General features: G+C 39.1%; 2 protein-coding genes across 7 annotated transcripts in view; both read left to right on the top strand.

Moving 5' to 3' along the window:
• The window catches only part of MORC3 (MORC family CW-type zinc finger 3), a 69224-nt gene extending 67896 nt beyond the window's left edge, over positions 1–1328 (top strand). For all 6 annotated transcript variants that reach the window (XM_069075078.1, XM_069075080.1, XM_069075082.1 and 3 more), the window contains one exon: positions 45–1328. In XM_069075078.1, the coding sequence (XP_068931179.1) occupies positions 45–198 (154 nt within the window). In that variant the 3' untranslated portion in view covers positions 199–1328. The remainder of the gene's footprint in view (positions 1–44) is intronic.
• A 12333-nt stretch (positions 1329–13661) lies between these two features.
• The window catches only part of CHAF1B (chromatin assembly factor 1 subunit B), a 34519-nt gene continuing 28855 nt past the window's right edge, over positions 13662–19325 (top strand). Inside the window, exons 1-5 of the mRNA XM_069075084.1 lie at positions 13662–14264; positions 14835–14981; positions 16379–16511; positions 18257–18374; positions 19106–19209. Coding sequence (XP_068931185.1) covers positions 14856–14981; positions 16379–16511; positions 18257–18374; positions 19106–19209 — 481 coding nt within the window. The 5' untranslated portion in view covers positions 13662–14264; positions 14835–14855. The remainder of the gene's footprint in view (positions 14265–14834; positions 14982–16378; positions 16512–18256; positions 18375–19105; positions 19210–19325) is intronic.

Genomic DNA, 19325 nt, shown 5'->3' on the forward strand with positions numbered 1-19325 from the left:
GATGAGATTTACATATTTATATACTTTTATATCTGTGTTTGCAGCCTCAAACTTCGATCCCTTCGAGTTAATGTGGGCCAGCTGCTGGCTTCGATTATGCCTGATCTAGATCTACAGCAAGTAAATTATGATATTGATGTAGTTGATGAAATTTTGGGACAGGTTGTTGAACAAATGCATGAAATCAGCAGTACGTAAAATATATTTTCTGTGAAATAATTTTCTCAGTATTTCTGTTGAACAGTTTTGAAGATGTAGGCAATATTATTCTTTTTCAAAGATACAGAAGGTAATAAAGTACTATGTATGCCTACTAAAAAAATGTACTCTATGCACTCAAATATTCCCACAAATGCTGTGGATACTTTGTCATAACTTAAAAATACTGAAAGGTGTTGATCTTTAGCCAGAAATTATATTACAAATATAAATGTATTTATAATTAAGTCTGCATATATATTTTTGACGATAATGTTGGGGACTTAGGTGTTTTCACTAAGAGCTTTTCCAATCACCTCAAACCTTTGTGCAATCTTTCCGGTCCTTCAAATTATATTTTTTTTTCCTAAAATGAGGATTGTGCCACAATTTAAATGGAGAGTTTTCCTTTTAGCTTTCTTATAATAGAGAATCTTTGGGAATTTTAATTTTGTTTTAATTTACCTATTTATGACTGAGATTAGTGCCTGCTTTGTGAACCATATTTAGTAAATGGCTGTTAGATTTCCTTTAGATGATTTCCTGTCCTCAAAATTGAACATTCTTTAAAACAAAGTAGCAATAATAATGCTTATATAGGTTTTCCTCACTTAAGTCCTATTTTAATTTCACTAGGATTTTGTCCTGCAGAGATTGCCAATCATGTTGAATTACAGAAGTGTTTTTTTTTATGTAAAAATATAGACAGATAAGCTTATGTATCAGAAAATAAGAAGGTTTACTATATCAAATGTTTAATAAAATATCATGAAACTCATTTTTGTCTTCCTATAAAAATAAGTATGATTTTCTATTTATTGTTAATTTTCTGAAGTTTTCTGTGCAGCCTATTTTAGGCTACTTCTTAACTTTGCTGGGTGATCTCTTTAGCAATACTGCATTCCTAGTTATGTTACCAACTTAAATATTCATCATTTTTAGGTTAAATTGGACTCTTGCTCTAGTATTATACCATTACATACCATATTGCATTATTATGCTTTGGATTTGCTGCATTTTTGTGGGATTTCTGAGATGGCTGTTTCTATTGTACGTGACAGTATATGTGTGTATATAAACAAGTCAGAACCATATTTTTCTCAATTAAAATGTGGGTTTTTTTTTTTAAATCACTTATTTTATTTTTTTCTTCAACAATTCATTACTTGTATAGAATACTTTTGTAAGGTATGCATAAAATACATGTAGATCATATTAAGATACTAAAATTTTATGGTACGTAAGATCCCCCCCCCCCAAAAAAAAAGAGAAGCTGCAAGTAAACAGATATGGTTATTATCTGGTTGTTAATCAAAAAGTGATTAAAAGTGTATTTTTTGTATAAAAAGGTTTTCTGTCAAACTTGTAACTGGTCAATTTTTTTTTAAAGCTTGTAATAAATTACATAATGGCTAATATCAGACACGATTTTATAAGTGATCTTAACTTTGGGTTTTCTGCTGACTTAACTGAAATTGGTTAAAAGGGATGAAAGGAGATTGGATTAAGTCTGTGATTGATTTTCCAAGGATATCATATATCACATGCCCTCTGTATCTGGCCTTCTGTAAGTGTCTATTATTGACAAGATACCTACCCAGTGAGGCTGCTCAGAAATTTCAGGAATATAGTAGTAAGTGAGCAGGAAAAAAAAAACCCTGAGAGATGCAGATTGAGATCTCATAGCCATCCTAATGGTTACTCATCTAACCTGTGATTTTGTTCTTCCATGCCCCCTACACACACACACACACATTTCATAAAATTGAAGTTAGAAAGTCCTCATTTAAAATTTTCAGCTTCAGACACCTGCTAGCTTTGTGATTCCAGGCAAGTCACTTAACTTGTTTGCCTCAGTCTCCTCAACTGTAAAATGGGGATAATAATAGCACATATCTCCCAGGGTTGTTGTGAGGTAATATTTGCAAAGTGCTTTAGCACAGTATATTATGGTACCTGGCACATAGTAGGTGCTATAGAAATGCCAGTTCAGGCAGCTCGGTGCCTCAGTGGCTACAGCACTGGCTCTGGAGTCAGGAGGACCTGAGTTCACTTAGCTTTGTGATGCTCGGCAAATCACTTAACCTCAGCTGCCTTCCCCTCACCTCTCTTTCCTCCCCTCCCCCCAAAAAGAAAAAAAAAATAATGCCAGCTGTTGTTATCATTATCATCATTATCCTAAGAAGTCTGACATCTGTTTGGGTGTTTTATTGGAATATGGTTCTTGGTGGGATTTAACGTCTTTGTAAGAGACAGTATTTCTCCACTACAATGAATTTGTCTCTGAATGGGCCAGGCTGCATGTTTACAACATAGCTTCCAGCACCATCAAATGAGTGATCATTGTACACTTAGTGCTATCTTCAACAACACTGGTAATAGCCTTAGGAAGAGAATAGTGTAAGAGAGATCTTTTTATTGATTATCATGAATAAATGTAGCCTTCCACCTTGCACACAGATAATCACAAATGCTCTTGCAAATCAAAAAAAGCTAATGTGACTTTAGTCTAACAGTGTCCAGCACTGGGGAGGTCATAGTCCTTCTGTATGCTGCCTTGGCCTCATATGTAGATGTGTGTTCATGTCTGGTAGCCATATTTTAGGAACGACTCTGATAAGGTAAAAAGCATATCTTTGAGAAGAGAACAAGGATGTTGAAGGGCCTCTTAAGATCATGGGCACTGGAGATATTGAGCCTAGAAAGTAGAATTTAGGGGGCCATTGAGAAGGGTATGGAGAGGAGACATAATGGGTGTTTTCAAGTATCTGAAGGATATATCAGACTCACTCTTTTTGCCTTTGGATTTTAGAATTAGGAATAATGGGTGGAAGTTGTAAAGAAGCAAATTTAGGCTTTGAAGGATACTAGTATACTTCTCATCACCTAAATTCACAGTTTTACTTGTGAATTTCACTTGATGCCTTTTTCACAGTATGTATGTCTATTGGGTTGCCAAGTCTTACCAGTTCTACAGAGAAAGAGAGGTAATGAACTAGGTTGACTCACAGGGTCATTAACATAGTTCATTGCCTTTCTTTCATTCTCAAATCCATCTTTCACATAGCTGCCAAAACAGTATTCCTAAAGCATAAGTCTGACCATATCATTCTCATACTCAACGAACTTCAAAAACTTCCTGTGGCCTTGGGGAATGCCTGAAAAAGTTGTGGTATATGATTGTGATGGAATAATGAGCCAGGATGGCATCAGAATAACCTAAAGAAGACTTACATGGACTGATGTGAAATGAAGTGAACAGAATCAGGAAAACATTGTACATGATAACTATGATACTGTAAGGATGATCAACTGTGTAAGACTTAGCTACTCTGATCAAGACAGTGATCCAAGACAATTCCAAACCATCCATGTTGAAAAGTGCTGTCCATTTCCAGAGAGAAAAATGAGCTCTGAGTGCAGATTGAAGCACTTTCTTAAACTACATTTTTCTTCATTTTGTTTTCTTTTGCAACGTGACTAATATAGAAATATGTTCTGCATGACTTCGTGTGTAATTGACATCATATTGCTTGCCTTGGAGGACTGGTGGGTGGGATGGAAAAAATTTGGAATTCAGGATTTTAAGAAATGAATGTTACTTTTTTTACATGTAATTGGAAAATGTTTAATGAAATAAATAAAATATATATGTATATTTTTTAAAAAGGAAAAAAATAGCCAGGTCCAAATTTACCTTTCAAGGCTTCTATATCATATACTGAAACATTACAGTCAAGTCAAGAAACATTTATCAAGTACCTTGTCAGGCATTATCTTGCAGACACTGTGCTCAGCTAAGCACTGGGGATACAAGGAAAGGCAAAGCCAGTTCTTTCCCTTGAGGACCTCACAGTCTCATGGCAGAGAAGGTACCCAGATGACTTTCTACAAGCCAGATATATACAGGATAAATTGCAGATTATCTCAGTGTAAAGGCCCCGAAATTTATGGAGGGCTAGAAAGATGTCATGCAGAAGTTGGGATGTTAGTAGAGATGTGAAGGAAGCCCAGAGGTGAGAAATGAAGTAGGAAAGAATTTCAGGTACAGATTGAAAATACTCAGATGACCGGGAGTTGTGTGCAGGGAAGCCGTTGTCACTAGATTGCTGAGGACATGGAGGGGAGTAAAATGTAAGAAGGGACCAAAGTCTGGAGGACTTTGAATGCCAAACAGAGGATTTTATATTTATTCTGGAGATATAGGGAACCATTGGATTTTGTTGAATGGAGACTGACATGGTCAGAACACTATTTAGGAAGATCAATTTTACTGCTGAGTGGAGGATGGACTGGCGTAGGGAGAGTCTGGATGCAAGGAGACCCGCCAGCAAGTTATTTCAGTAGTCTAGGTGTGAGGTTTTGAGGGCCTACACCAAGGTGTTGATATTTCAGAGAAGGGGGCATGCATAAGAAATGATAAGATAGAAATAGCAGGACTTAGCAACTGACTGGATTATGGAGGGTGAGAGCAGGTGAGAAATTGAGGATGATACCTAAGTTCCTATCTTGGGGGACTTGAGAGGACAGAGGTACGGTACCCTTCATGATAATTGGAAAGTTAAGAAAAGGGGAAAAGATAATGATTTCAGTTTTGGATATGTTGACTTCAAAATGTCCACAAGATGTCTAGTAGATAGTTGGAGATGAGACTGGAGGTCCAGTGAGGGATGTTAAGGGTTGGACAAATAGATGAGAAACATCTAGAAATAATAATTAATAATAATAATTCAGACTACAGAAGTTGATGAAATCATCAAAGTATAGAGGAGTCAAGATGGCAGAGTAGCAAGCTGTCCTCCATTTCCAGAGCCCTCTAACTGATCTAGAAGATGGGCTATTTTGCTTCCTTGTTTTGGAAAAAAAAAAAAATTACATTTTTTCCCAGCCAAGGTTTGCTTAGGGAGATAAGGCATGTAGACACTGGAAATGGAGTCTGGTCAGGGAGCAGAGCATTCCAACACAGGAATAGGATATGTGCCATAGCAAGCACAGGTCCAGCATAGAGGGGCCTAGAGGGTGCAAGAACGGGTGCCAACTGGAAGCCCTATTTACTCCCTACCCAGTTCTAGATAATAGATCAAGTACAGACTGAAGGGGGGATCTTAGTGGAAGAATGACATTCCAGGGTGATGAGTGGTCATTGGTCCTAGTATGTGTACTTAGCAAAGAGCAAGGTCAGAAGCAGGTAGCAATGAAGTGGATCAGATCCTCTCCTAAAATCCAAGTTCCAGCTTCTTAGCCCAGTCTGAATCCTGTAGAGAAATTATTAGGAAAGTAATCTCAGACCAAAAGGAAGCTTACAGTTTGTCTCTGAACCAATAGAGCTCTGTCTGATAGTCCAGCAAGCAATGTACTAAGACTCCAAAAAGGGCAAGCCTACAGGCTTGATGCTCAGACCTCAACCCATCACAGAGTTGCTGAGCTCCGAGCAGGAGGCAAAAATCAAACTTTGCCATGATCAGACCACACTGGTAGCACTGAAACCTTGTGGGTCCCTAGCCTGAACTTTTCCTGAAATCCTGGAATAATATACTCCAAGAAAGTAGCAGAAGGTACAGCCCAGATATTCCCTGTAGAAGTGCTCAGAGCCTGGCCTTAATAAAAAGTCTGAAGTTAGTATGCTGGAGGAAAGAACAGCAAAAGAAAATTCCAACCGTAATACTTAATATGAGAAGGATGCTCAATATACAAACAGAAGAGAATAATTCCAATACATTGACAATTAAAGCCTCAAAGAAAAACATAGCTTGGGTACAAATTCATCTAGAATTCATGGAAGAGATGAAGCAAGAGGGGTGTGTATCTGTGTGTGTGTTTTAAGTTTAAGAACACCAATGGGGAAAAAAAATTAGGAAAGGAATGAGAACCATGAAAGAACTGGAAAGAATAGCTATTAGCATGGCACAAAACATACAAAACCTACCCAAAGCCACAAACTCCCTGAAACTGGACCAAATAGAAGCTAAGGATTCCATGAGACAATAAAAATAAGAAAATCAAGTGAAATTAGTGGAAAAAAGGAGAAAATTATTTTACAGCAAAAAAAAGAGAACTGGAAAACAGACGGAAGAGAAAAAATTTTAAGAATCACTGACTACCCAAATGCCATAACTTTCCCACCCTTAAAAAAATAAACCTAGACATCAAATTTCAAGAAATTTTAAAACTTCCCAGATCTCCTGAAACCAGAGCAAAGTGGATAGAATCAACCAGTCACCTCCTGAAAGTAAACCCATATTGACAACTCCCAGAACCATTATAGTCAAAATCTTCCAGGTGAAAGAAAAAATTACTGCTAGCAGTCAGAACGAAAGCAAATGCTGAGGAGCCGCAGTCAGAATTCATAGAATGTAACAGTTATCTCCATAAAGGAGCAGAGTTTTTGGAATATGAAAGAATATGGGTTTATAGCCATGAATAAATTATCCAGCAAAACTTTAGTATAATCCTTAAGGGGTGGGGGTGGGGGAGGAGAAGGACCTTTCATGAAATAGAGGGTCTTTAAGCATTTTTTTTAAGCAATGGGGGTGGGGGGGGTGGGTTAAGTAACTTGCTCAAGGTTACACAACCAGGTGTTTCTGGGTGGGTGCTAAGTGTCTGAGCCCGGGATTCGATCCCCAGGTCATCCCAACACTGGAGCTGGTGCTCTTACTCGCTGTGCTACCTGGCCGCCCTGTCTTTAAGCATTTCTGACGAAAATAGCAGAGCTGCAAAGAAATTAAAAAGTGCAAATAGGAGCCAAGAGAAATGAAGGTAAACAAACTGAACAATGATAAAGGACTAACTAAACAAGGATGATAAACTGTTTACATTCTAATATGGGGAGATAATACATGGGTTCCCTCTGGACTCTGTCATGGGGGCTCAGAGAGGAGTATAATGAGAAGACTGGCAGTAGTTCTATTATGTTTTGATGATGTTAAAAGAAGCACCGAAAGGCAAGGGGAGAGGAAGGTTAGGGGAAATTCTCTCGCTTAGTTAGGGTGTGGAAATAAGAAGTTTATACAAACACAATTGTTGTTTGTTCTTTACTCTCAGGGATGGCCAATGGCATCATGAAGGTGATGTTGTGACTTTCACATGAATTGGATTTGAGTGAGGCAGAGTTGTCACTCTCACTCTCTAGAGTCTTCAGAATCCAGTGGCAAGACAAAAATCAGGATGCCTGGTGATGGCCCAGAATGCAGTAGGTAATCTTGACCTTTCTAAATTAAAACCTTTCAGAGGCCTTGGTTTGTCTAGAGGTTATAGCCAGTGGTAAAAAAAAAAAACATGCCTAATTTCCATCCTATTTAGTTCTTTAGCATTCTTTATAATCTGTTCCTATCAATAATTATTAGATATTCTGTCTTCCTGGCAGAAGCACCTTGGAAACTACCGAATCTCAACTTTTCCTTTACCTAATAATCACCTTCTGACTAATCCTTTTAAATTTCAACCCAATCAGTGGGTCCAAATACAAAGCTTTTCAGTCTCAGAGATGGAAGAGATGTTAAAAGCCAACATATATCTGAATAAGAATCCTTTCAGCAGTTTACACAATTTTTCGATCTTTGCTCAAAGGTCTCTAGAGGAAAATGTATTACCTCATGACACAGCCCATTCCACATTTAGATAGCTCTCATTGTTATAAATTTTCCTTTCAGATAAAATTCCTGTCTACTTCTTTGCAAGTTCCACTGATTGCTCCCTAGTTTTGCCTGATGTCAAGTAGAACAAGTTTAACTACATTATATGTGACAGTCTTTCCAAAATTTAAAGACTGTTATCATAACCCCCACAAGTTTCTTCTTCAAGCTAAATACCCTTATTTCTGCAATCAATATTCAACTGAACCTTTCCATGTCTACTATTCCAAGATAGAGTCAACTTTTCTATACCAATGTTATACTTTGTTTAAGTGATTCTCTGAACTACTGTCCATAAATATTGATTTTGGTAACTAATATGCCAAAGAATATGAGGAATTAAAGGGACGAGTTGTAATAATAAGGGTTAGCATTTATATAGCCCTTAAAGGTTATGATCATCAAAATGTTCCACATTTCGCAAAAATATTCTATATTTGCAAAACTGTTCTTTGACCATATACGATGACAAATTAAAAGTTTTATATATTCTGATTTTCTTTAAAAGCAATAGGATAAAAATGTTCCAAGATTAAATGAAAGCAATAGGATACACCAAAGTTCAGTTTCTCACTTCTAAAACAAATTTACCTGTAAAGATGCATCAGTAAGAAAAGGAGAAACCTGCTGTAAGAAAAAACCATAAGGCTTTTAAGCAAAAAAAAAAAAAACACAAAAAAATAACTGTGATAGAGAATCATAGTAAACACTAAAAGACTTGAAAATACCATCACTCAAACATATGCAGTTTTATTTTTCTTTTTGAAGATTTTTTTTTTTTTTGCTTTTTGGAGAGGGGTAGGTAGTTGGGGTTAAGTGACTTGCCCAAGGTCACATGGCTAGTTTTGTGTTAAGTGTCTGAGATCGGATTTGAACTCAGGTCCTCCTGACTCCAGGGCCAGTGCTCTATTTACTGCGCCACCCAGCCACCCCTAGTTTCATTTTTCAATACCTTGTAAAGAATGTCACAATTTAAAAAAGTATTTCATTTGACTACAAGTATACCATAAAATTACCTATTTTCAAAAAATGAGTGAAAGTCTTATATAATTTATATCATATTGCTTATCTTCTCCATGGGTGGGGAAGGGGCTAGAAGGAAGGAGATAATTTGGAACTCAGAATTTAAAAATATAAATATTGAAAAAATATGAGTGAAGGGAATAAGAGCCTGTGCAGTAAGCATAAGAAGCTAGAGACAGGTTTAAATAAACAAATTATAATATTAGCTCTCTGAATTGGTTAGAGAGAACATTTATAAATATACAGGTACACAGAGAGTTAAGATACAGAAATGCATTTCACTCAACAGAAACAAAAGTATATGAGGGAAAATAGATTAAGGGAACAGTTAATCCTGTACAAAAAATATTTGTAAATTTTTGTTGTGGCACAGAATTAGAAACTGAAGAGCTGCCTATCAGATGGTGAATGATTGCACAAGTTATGTTATGGGTGGAATACTACTGTGCTGTGAGAAATGATGGAGATAGTTTCAGAGAAACTTGGGAAGACTTGTATGAACTGATGCAGAGTGAACAAAGCCAAGAGAACAATGACAACACTAAAGAAAGTAACTGAAAGATTTAGGAACTCTGATCAGTATAATGATCAACCATGATTCTAGAGGACTTAGGATGAAACATGCTATCCCTTTCTTGATAGAGAGGAATGTAGAATGAGATGTTTTTTTGGGAAGTAGCCGATACGGAAATTTGTTTTCCTTGATGTATATACAAGTTTATAATGGGGATTTTGTTATTTCTCATTTGGGAGTATCTGGGAGGGAGAGGTAGATTTTTGGTGATAGAAAAAATTTAACTTAATAGGAAATAGTATATGGAAAGAAGAGGGCCCAAGACAGAGTGTTGGGGGATTCTTAGATAGCCGGTTTGACTTGGATGAAGACACACGAAGAGTTTGAGAGGAATGGTCAGAGAGGTAGGAAAACCAGGAGAGTAGTATCACTAAAACCTAGAGAGAAGAGATACTGCTTGTTAGGGGTTCCAGTATGGTCAAGAAGGATGAAGACTGAGAAAAGGATATTAGATATGGGTTGAGGGTATGACTGTGGGCAGCTACTTGGCATAGAGGATGGAGTGCTCACCCTAGAGTCAGGAAGTCTCCTTTGCCTGAGGTCAAATCTGGCCTCAAACACTTAATAGCTATCTGACATTTAACCCTGTTTGCCTTAGTTTTCTCATCTGTAAAATGAGCTGGAGAAGGAAATGACAAACTACTCCAGTACCTTTGTCAAGAAAACCCCAAATGGGATCACAAAAAGTTGGACATAACTGAAATGTTGAACAAGAACAACAAAATGACTATCTTTGTATAGTTTGATTGCAGGAGTATGCAGTGGGAAATGACTAAGTTGAAGAATTGGGAGGTTGGGGTATTTGAAGGAATGTTAATATGTTGATGTTCTTAATATGAGGGAAGGAGTTGGAGAAGAGAGAAATGATTGATCCAGGCACTGAACTCCTTAAGGAAGGGAAAAGAGTGTCTTGGAGGTCAGCAGAATTTTGATTGAGTTGTAAATATGTGGATAAAATGCCAAACTGGCCACCTTACCATTTCTTATACACAGCATTCATCTTCTGTTTTTCTTCTATTGTGTACTCTTGGAATATACATGCAGTTCTGCTATAATAGTTGTTTTGAAAATGTGATTTTGTTCCACCATGGTTGATGTATTAGGAAATAGTTTAGCATAATGCAAATTTACCATCGTTTATGCATGATTTTGTCACTGTACAGAAGAAAACTGCGCCATGGTGGCTGGGCACTTATGGAGATGGATCTGAGTTCTACAGAGGGGGAGGGTGGGGAAGAGGAAGTGGAGATAGAGTGACTCCAACTGGGGGGAAAGGGCTGCTGTGGTCATCTTCCTGGACCCAGGATTGATTGAGAGCAGTTACTGGTGGGTAAGGGTCATTTAACTGGAGGTGGGGGGGTTGAGAGTTGGGGTTTGCAGAGCCAGACAGTAAAGAGCAAACCCAACAAATTATTTCCTATGTGGCTCCCCTGGCACAGACATACCTTGGGAGAAGCCAGCCTGAGATCAACTCCATGGAACTAGGCCCTTTGAAGTATATGTGGTTGGTGTGCGGGGGTGGTTAGCGTTACTCACGTTGGGGGTTCAGTGGCTGCCCACTTCCAACTTCAGATTTTTGTCAAGGTAAAGTGCCATATTTATTGTATGTCTTGAGGTGTTTGTTTGTGGGTGGAAGGGGTCTGGTCCACACCCATACACTCTAACCTTGCTATGGGAACCAGGGTGCAGGTTGAGCAATAGCCCAAGGATATCACCACTATTTATTGAAGTATTTTTGCATTAACAATTTAATATAAATAAAATTGTCCTGCCATTTTTATTAGGTTCCTATTTTTCTTTTTTTTGGTCACTACAGACTTTTTGAGTGTTGTATCCCTAACCCAATATCCTCCATAAGCCATGTGGTTTTTAATCCATGGTATTTCATAGCCTTGGGATTTTTAGGATTGAATATTTTATGTTATAGCAGAACTGCCTGTACTCCATCTTTACCACCTAGTAGTATCCTTGATTTTTTTCAAAGCTCAGGCAGATCTTTATATCTTACATAAAGCCTTTCCTACCCCATGTAAAACTACTCTGTATTCATTTTGTATATATTGTTCATGTTGTATACAGCATGTTCATGTTGTCTACCCCTCCAAAATGTTGGTTTTTTTGAGGGCAGATACGGTTTTATTTTTATCTTTGTATCTCTGGCATAGTGGTACAAAGTAGTGCTAAATAAATTGCTTATTGATTAACTGTGTAATGATTTGAACCACCAGAAGTGAAATGTTCTGCCTCAGATGAAGCAAAGGCTTGATGACCATCTGTCAGGTAGGTTGTAGATGGACTTTTTCTTCAGATACACCTTGTCATAATTCCTGAGATCTTTCATTCTCACTATCTCATTTTATAGATGTGGAAACAGGTCCAGACAGGGTTATTTCATTTTTTCTAGGTCAAACAGGTAGAAATTACCATAGCCAGTATTCAAACACAGATCCTCTGACTTCAGTACATTATTTCCAGTACACCATGGGTTCTGTGTATAAATGTATCCCTTACAAGAGAATAAAGCAGGGATTGTTTTTTTCTTTGGATTTGCAGCTCTTAACAGTCCCTTGAACATAGTAGGTATTTTAATAAATTTTTTGTTGAACTGAATTCAATTCACATAGCCACTCTTTGTCTAAGGGTCTGTTCTAGTCACAGACAACTGTCTATGGGACACCCTTGTGTAGGAAGTATTGAACAAAAGGGACCAGTTTAATGCCCCTGCTGTATGCTGTAGGATTTAAAGACTGACCTGCACACATAAAAATTGAGTTGTCAGAAATTCAAGCCATGAAAAAAATGACCTTTGTTCTTTGTTTTAATTCTTGACTATTTGGGCAAAGGTGAGTTTTCTTTTTTTTTGGAGAGAGGAAGGCAGGGCATTTGGAGTTAAATGACTTGCCCAAGTTCACATGGCTAGTGTTAAGTGTCTGAGACTGAATTTGAACTTAGGTCCTCCTGACTCCAGGGCCCTTATTCTATTCGGGGCACCACCTAGCTGCCCCTGAAGGTGAGTTTTCTTAAGAAATGCAAACCAAGGCTGCCATCCTGGAAAAAGCTGAGATACTTGTTTAGTTCCAATAATTTCTGTCTCCTCCTGTTTTCCCTTTCAAAAAGCAGCTAAGATCTCCCCAATGATAACTTACATAGAACGATTGATTACTGTGTCTGCTTGAACTAAAATTGTTATATAGCATCTTGAATTCACACCTTTTTACTAAAAGTATTGGGGAAAGGCTAATCATCACAATGTTTAGAAATCTCAAAGTGTAAATCTGGAAGCAGTTATTAGATGATACCTTGCTTGTCCAGCAGTCTCCTCTTCTCTTCTTCCTGCCTTATCCTTGCTTCCCCTGGATCTCCTCCCCTTTCCAGGTCCCCCACCCCCCATTCCCCAGGATGATCCCTAACAAGTCAAAAAGAGAAAGCTGGGAATCCATCTTTGGAGCTGACATGCCACCACCTCAATAAGAATGAAAATGTGTGAGCACACAAAACTTTCCATGTACAGCCTTCCTGAGGCCTTGGTGAGCTTTATTCTCATTTGGACACCAGTCTCTGAGTTTTTGTGCTTCCTTTTCCCTAGTGGAGACACTCAATTACCCTGAAATCACTGATTTTGGAGAGGCCCATTTGCCAAATGTAAGAATTGAAAGGCACAGGTGAGGGTCGGTTAGGTGGTGCAGTGAATAGAGCACCGGCCCTGGAGTCAGGAGGACCCGCGTTCAAATCCAGCCTCAGACAACACAAAAAACTAGCCATGTGACCTTGGGCAAGTCACTTAACCCCAATTGCCCTACCTTCCCCCCTCTAAAAAGCAAAAAAAAAAAAGCACAGGTGAAAGTGATCTCACCCAGGCAATTCCAAAAGTTATGTATTCTTGCTTCCAGTTTATTGTCCTTTGCAATCAGTCCTCTACTCAGCTGCAGAGTAGTTAAAACCCAGGACATACGGTGCTGCCCTAGTTCAGAAATCTTCAGCAGACGGGGTACTGGAAGCCCTTCACAGGCTGGGCCATCCTGCCTTTCTGAACTTCACTCCCTGTACTTTCCAGCTTAGCTGGCCTAGGGGCTGCCTCACAAACAGAGCATACCCTCCCCTTGCCTGCGGTTTGCACAAGCCTGGAATGCACTCTTCACCTCCTCCTGTTTCACTTCCTTTAAAGCTCAGCTCTGGTGCCATCTCCCAAAGGAAGACTTACCTTTTTTCTTCTTTCCCGCCATTTGTGCTTTCTCCTAAGGGGGAGAGAGGGTGGAGTGGGGAATAGGAGAAAAAGACTCGTGATTAGCAGTGAGGGGCTCTGATTTTTGTGACCGGGAGGCCAGAAGTAGTTTTGCCGCTGGAAGCACTTTTTCACAGGTGAGAAGCTGGCTTCCCAGGAGTCACAAACTGAGAAGCCCCTGAAAGTACATGCGCTTTTCTAGGGATTATGAATGTGCACTGTGATGCTACCGAACAGAGCATTATGGATTTCAATTTCATAAGGTTCCAAACTTCAATGTCTGCAGCGTTCGGGGCTGAAACCTTTCAATTTCGAGCGAGTGACGCAAGGAAGCCCCGGGAGCGGGGAGAAAGACCGCTGTCCCGGACTCAGGAGCGGCCACTGCTCTGGCTTGGATTTAGCTCTGTCAGAGACCTTTCATGACCCCGCCCCTCTTCTCCCGCCACTGGCTGGGCGACGGGGCGGGGCCACAGGCTCGAGCGCGGGAATCTCCGCGGCTGCGGCTGCTGGGGGAAGAAGTTTCCTGTCTCGCGTCTGCGGGACTCCAGATCATTTCTCTGCCTTCCCAGCTCCCCTTGAGGCAGGACTGAGACCCGGAGAGCGAAAAAGAGCGGAGGTTTGTTTCGCTGAAATGTATGCATCGCTGCGGGCGATAGGGATGGGTGGATTTGGGTTCCACTTGCCCGAACCAGGGACGACTGCATGGAGGTAGTTGGCGGGAGGAGGGTTCTCACGTCCCGCAGGGCACGGAAGGCCGACTCCCGGCACACCTGGTTGGGAATCACCTGGGAGAGAGCCGCTCTTGCGGTTTGCTTGAGGCATCAGCGTCTTCCGGGGCCCGGGACTCCCTCCTCCCGCCTGCAGATTCCCGGGAGAAGTCGCCGCTTTCCCTCAGTTTCCTCCTCTGCTCCGCACCCAGGGTTGGCCCCCTAGTCCTACCTCTTCTCCCTCTTCCGGTCTCCGCCCCCTCTGTCCCTGCGGGTGGGGGCGGGGGGAGAAGTCCTGACGGGTCAGGCCGGGACGTGCTTCTCAGGGCCCTTTTCTGGGGGGCAGAAGAGTGAAAGCCCCGGGATTGGCAGGTGCTCCCGCCCCCTGCCTGGGCCAGGGTGACAGTGTAGCTGCGCGTGCCTTCTCTTAAAACCTCTCTATGTAACAATGCACCTTGGTTGGCATTCTCTGTCATTAGAACTTGAGGGTCTAAAAGAGAATGAAGGTCATTACTTGTGAAATAGCATGGCACAACAAAGAACCGGTGTACAGCCTGGACTTCCAGCATGGGACCGATGGGAAGATTCATAGATTGGCTTCTTCAGGAGTAGACACAGCTGTTCGGGTGAGTGCCATACTGGCAGAAAAAAATAAAAAAAGAAAAGGGCAAATTATAGACCCCACTTTTAGCTGAACTCTTATTTTTAATCTAATGATGGCAAAAAGGATGTAGGAGTCTCAGATCAAGAACAGTACTTGATCTATGGAAAGAGCATTGACTGTTAAATCAGGAGATCCTGGGTTCTGGTTCCAGATTGTTTCTCTGTGAAATGAAAGGGTCTTACTAGATGATCTATAAGGTCTTTTCCAATCTATATATTTACATGGCTCAAAATGACCCAGCCAACAGAGATTGAAAGAAAAATTTTTTTTCCATTGTAATCTAGCAGTAATTAACTTGGTACAAGTTATTTTAAAGTTCCCAGTCAGATTTCAGTTTGTTCATTAGGGGACTAAATTGTTTTAGGGAGAAAGTAAATAGTTAAAGTATGATAAAGTAGGTAGACAGGTGGGCTTGAAATTAGAAAGACCTGAGTTCAAATCATGTCTCAGAAGAGAGAGTCGTTTGACCTCCCTCATCTTATCAAATCTGATTAGTACCTAGCACATAGATACATACTTATTTCTTTATTCTGGCCTTGTGATTTTATTAGTTGTAAGGACCCCTTCCCTCAGATCATCCACCTGCTCAGCAACTTAGTCTTAGAAACCTGGGAGCACTGAGAGGTGGATACTTGCCCAGGGTCACACAGATATCATATATCACAGATGGGACTTGAACACAGGACTTCCTGTCTGTAGGGCCAAATCTTATTGCCTAATGCTGCCAATTGTTATTTTTATGTGACTAGTTTTAATTAGCCCCTAGTTTGATTCCCTGGCTTTGTCAATCTGAACCCCAGGTTCTATATGAGGCCAGTGATGCTATCTCACAGTATTGTTTTGAGGACCGAGGGATATAACATTTCTGAAAGGGCTGTTTAACCATAAATGATATAATAGATTAGTAATATCTACTTCCCAAGTTGCGAAGATCCCTACCTGCCTGTCTTATTCAGTTATTGTCCTTGTTTTTCCTTAAATTTAACAAAAGAACTCGGGGTGGCCAGGTAGCACAGCAAGTCGGGATGACCTGGGGATCGAATCCCGGCCTCAGACACTTAGCACCACCCAGAAACACCTGGTCGTGTAACCTTGAGCAAGTTACTTAACCCCAATTGCTTAAAAAAAAAAAGAACTCTACAGGTGGTGGATTCAGAGTCTTTTGACATTGCATGGTTACCCATGGAACATATGCCCTAAACTATCTTTTTTTCTTGTTGTAACTCACACAATAAAAGCTTTTCTTATTTCAGAGAGGCCTTTATTTTGTACTTTAAAAGAGAAATTGTTTTGTTTCTGATGGTTATTTGTTTCTGACATTATTTATAATAATGATGCTTTTTTTTTTTTTGCAAACAGATCTGGAAAGTAGAAAAAGGACCAGATGGAAAAGCCATTGTAGAATTTTTGTCCAATCTTACTCGACATACCAAAGCAGTAAATGTTGTTCGGTTTTCTCCTAATGGTGAAATCTTAGCATCTGGGGGAGATGGTGAGTACTGTTACTTTTAGTATATATTTCTAGAAGCTATCCACCTCAAGCCTCAAGTAAAATGGTGAAATGTGAGCTTTTGACTTGGGAAATAGCTTTTTTGATTCAACAGTTCCATTTAGGAAATATATAATTAATAGGTGCTTATGACTTTATAGTAAGATGATGGTGATAACAAAAATACTTCTCTTGAAGAAAGTTACAGTCTAATGGGGGAAGACAGTATATACTAGAGTCCTCTTGGTTCCATAGAATTTTAAATTGTATGATCTTCTGATACAAGGTAGAATATAATAGTAACAAAGGGGAGATCACTTTCATTTGGGAGGATCATGAATAAGATGGCAGCTGAGCTGATTCTTAAAAGCAAAAAAAGATTTCTAAAGACAGAGAAAGACAGGTGTTTTCCAGGCATAGACCTGGTCTTTGTGAGTGCTTGGAAATAGGAAGGATTAGGATGAGGTCAGTCAGTCAGTCAGTAAACATTTATTAAATGCCTATTGTGTGCCAGGTATTATGCTAAACACTGGGGAGCTCACAGTCTAATGGGGAAGACAACACAACGCATGAAGTTAGGGGAAAGCATGGCTGGAATATAAAGACCACAAAATGATTGAGTATTAATGAAATAAGACTGGAAAGGTGGAAAGGTTGATTGGCTCAAGATTGTAGATAGCATTAAATATCCTACCAGAGAGTTTGTATAGCCAGTAGGGAGTCACTGCAAGGTTTTTGGGCAGGACAATGACATGATTAAAAAAAATTAAATTACATTGAAAAGGTGACCTAAGAAATGTTGTGAAAGATATGTAGAAGATGGGTGAGATTGAAAACTGGGAGATAAGTTAGAAGGATATTACAGTGATTTAGGTGAAAACTAGTATGGGTATAATGAGGTTGTATTAGTATAGTAGCAGATTAAGGGAGATATGGTATAAGTAAAAGTCATAGGACTTGGCAGCTAATTGTATGTATGCATTTGAAGGTGAGAGAAGAGTCAATGGAAGCTGACGGTGAGGTTTTAAGTCCATTTTGAACCTTTAAAACACTCATGTACTGGTTTTTTCCTGGGCCATCTGAAGGCTGAAATTGATAGCTGAAAGGATCAGATATATTTTATAGTGGCTCCTTTCTCCTGATCTTGGAATAGGAAATAGATAACTGATTCTGCTTGTCATTCTTTTGAAATCTGTAGATATCCATTCTAAACAGTGAGAAAATGATGACTACATAGTTTTACAATAAGAATTAAATTCCTTGTCTGGCAAAATAGAAATGGTTTAATATCCTTATCCCTTGAGTTGGCCTTTCTCTATTTAGAATCCTTCTTGATAACAAATAGACTGATTTGTGTTTTCTGTGTATGCTTAATAGGGATGAAGACTTTGAAGGAAAATTGAAAGTATTTTTACCTTCCATTTCCACTAAAGTTTCTAAAGGTGGTTTCCAAAATAAGTTATAATAATAATGTGTGTGTTGAATAACTGAGGTGCCTAGAGTGCTGGAATTGGAAATTAAAGAGACTTAATTAAGTTCATATCTTACCTCTGACAAGATCTAAGGTGAATCCCTTAACTTGTGTGGGCTTCTGACAACTTCAAGTCTAGGATACTCTCTGTTTTGTAAAGGGAGTTTACATTCTTGGAGCTCCATGGTGATGGAATCACAGATCATTTCAGGAGACAGTAATGTTTTCAGAAATAGTCAATAAAATATGGTTTATAATCAAATTTAATAACCCACAGATGCTGCCATTTTGTTGTGGAAGGTTAATGATAATAAGGAGCCAGAACAAATTGCATTTCAGGATGAGGATGAGGCACAACTGAATAAGGAAAATTGGGCTGTCATTAAAACATTAAGGTAACTTACTATTTATGGCAGAGATATATTTCACATTGTTTTTTGCCTTTTTTTGGTGGGGGGAGGGCAGGGCAATTGGGGTTATGTGACTTGTCCAAGGTCACACAGCTAGTAAGTGTGGCTAGTAAGTGTTAAGTGTCTGAGGTTACATTTGAACTCAGGTCCTCCTGATTCTAGGGCCAGTGCTTTATTCACTGCGTCACCTAGCTGCCCCAATCTTTTACTTTTTTATTTCAACTTAATACGTATTTTGGTAAATTTAAATTTGCTTTAAACATTCACTTAGATCATGAAGGAAACATTTTTGAAAATTTGTTAAAAAGTTCAAGTATAGGGGCAGCTAGGTGGTGCAGTGAATAGAGCACCAGCCCTGGAGTCAGGAGGACTTTAGTTCAAATCCGGCCTCAGACACGTAATACAAAAACTAGCTGTGTGACCTTGGGCAAGTCACTTAACCCCGATTGCCCTCCAAAAAGCAAAAAAAAAAAAAGTTAAAGTATCTTAATACAAAACTGAATTAAATTTGCTTGCTTTTTTTAAGTTACAAATTTCTTTTAGTGTAGCTAACTGTAGCTATGTATGAAAATGTGGTCTATTTCTGTAGAATTTTATTTAAAGAAATCATCCTAATATACTTAAAAAGCAAAATAACTTTTAAAGCAATTTATATTTAAAAAAAAACATTGCTAAGATAATATCTAATATGTTTCTGCCTCTAATTTGCATTCCAGAGGGCACTTAGAAGATGTGTATGATATTTGCTGGATGACTGATGGAAATTTAATGGCTTCTGCTTCTGTAGATAATACAGCTATCATATGGGATGTTGGTAAAGGTAACTGATTTTGGGGGGCATTTTTATCTTTGGGAAACAAGAGAAATAAAGTCCATACTACATGGAAATTAAAAGTACTAAGCAAAAGAAAAGCAAAAAACTTTCCGTGGATTTAC

Source organism: Petaurus breviceps, unplaced genomic scaffold, assembly GCF_028583685.1.
Source record: "Petaurus breviceps papuanus isolate PSGF00001 unplaced genomic scaffold, PetGlider_PUasm1.0 90897, whole genome shotgun sequence".
In the NCBI taxonomy this organism is placed as follows: Eukaryota; Metazoa; Chordata; class Mammalia; order Diprotodontia; family Petauridae; genus Petaurus; species Petaurus breviceps.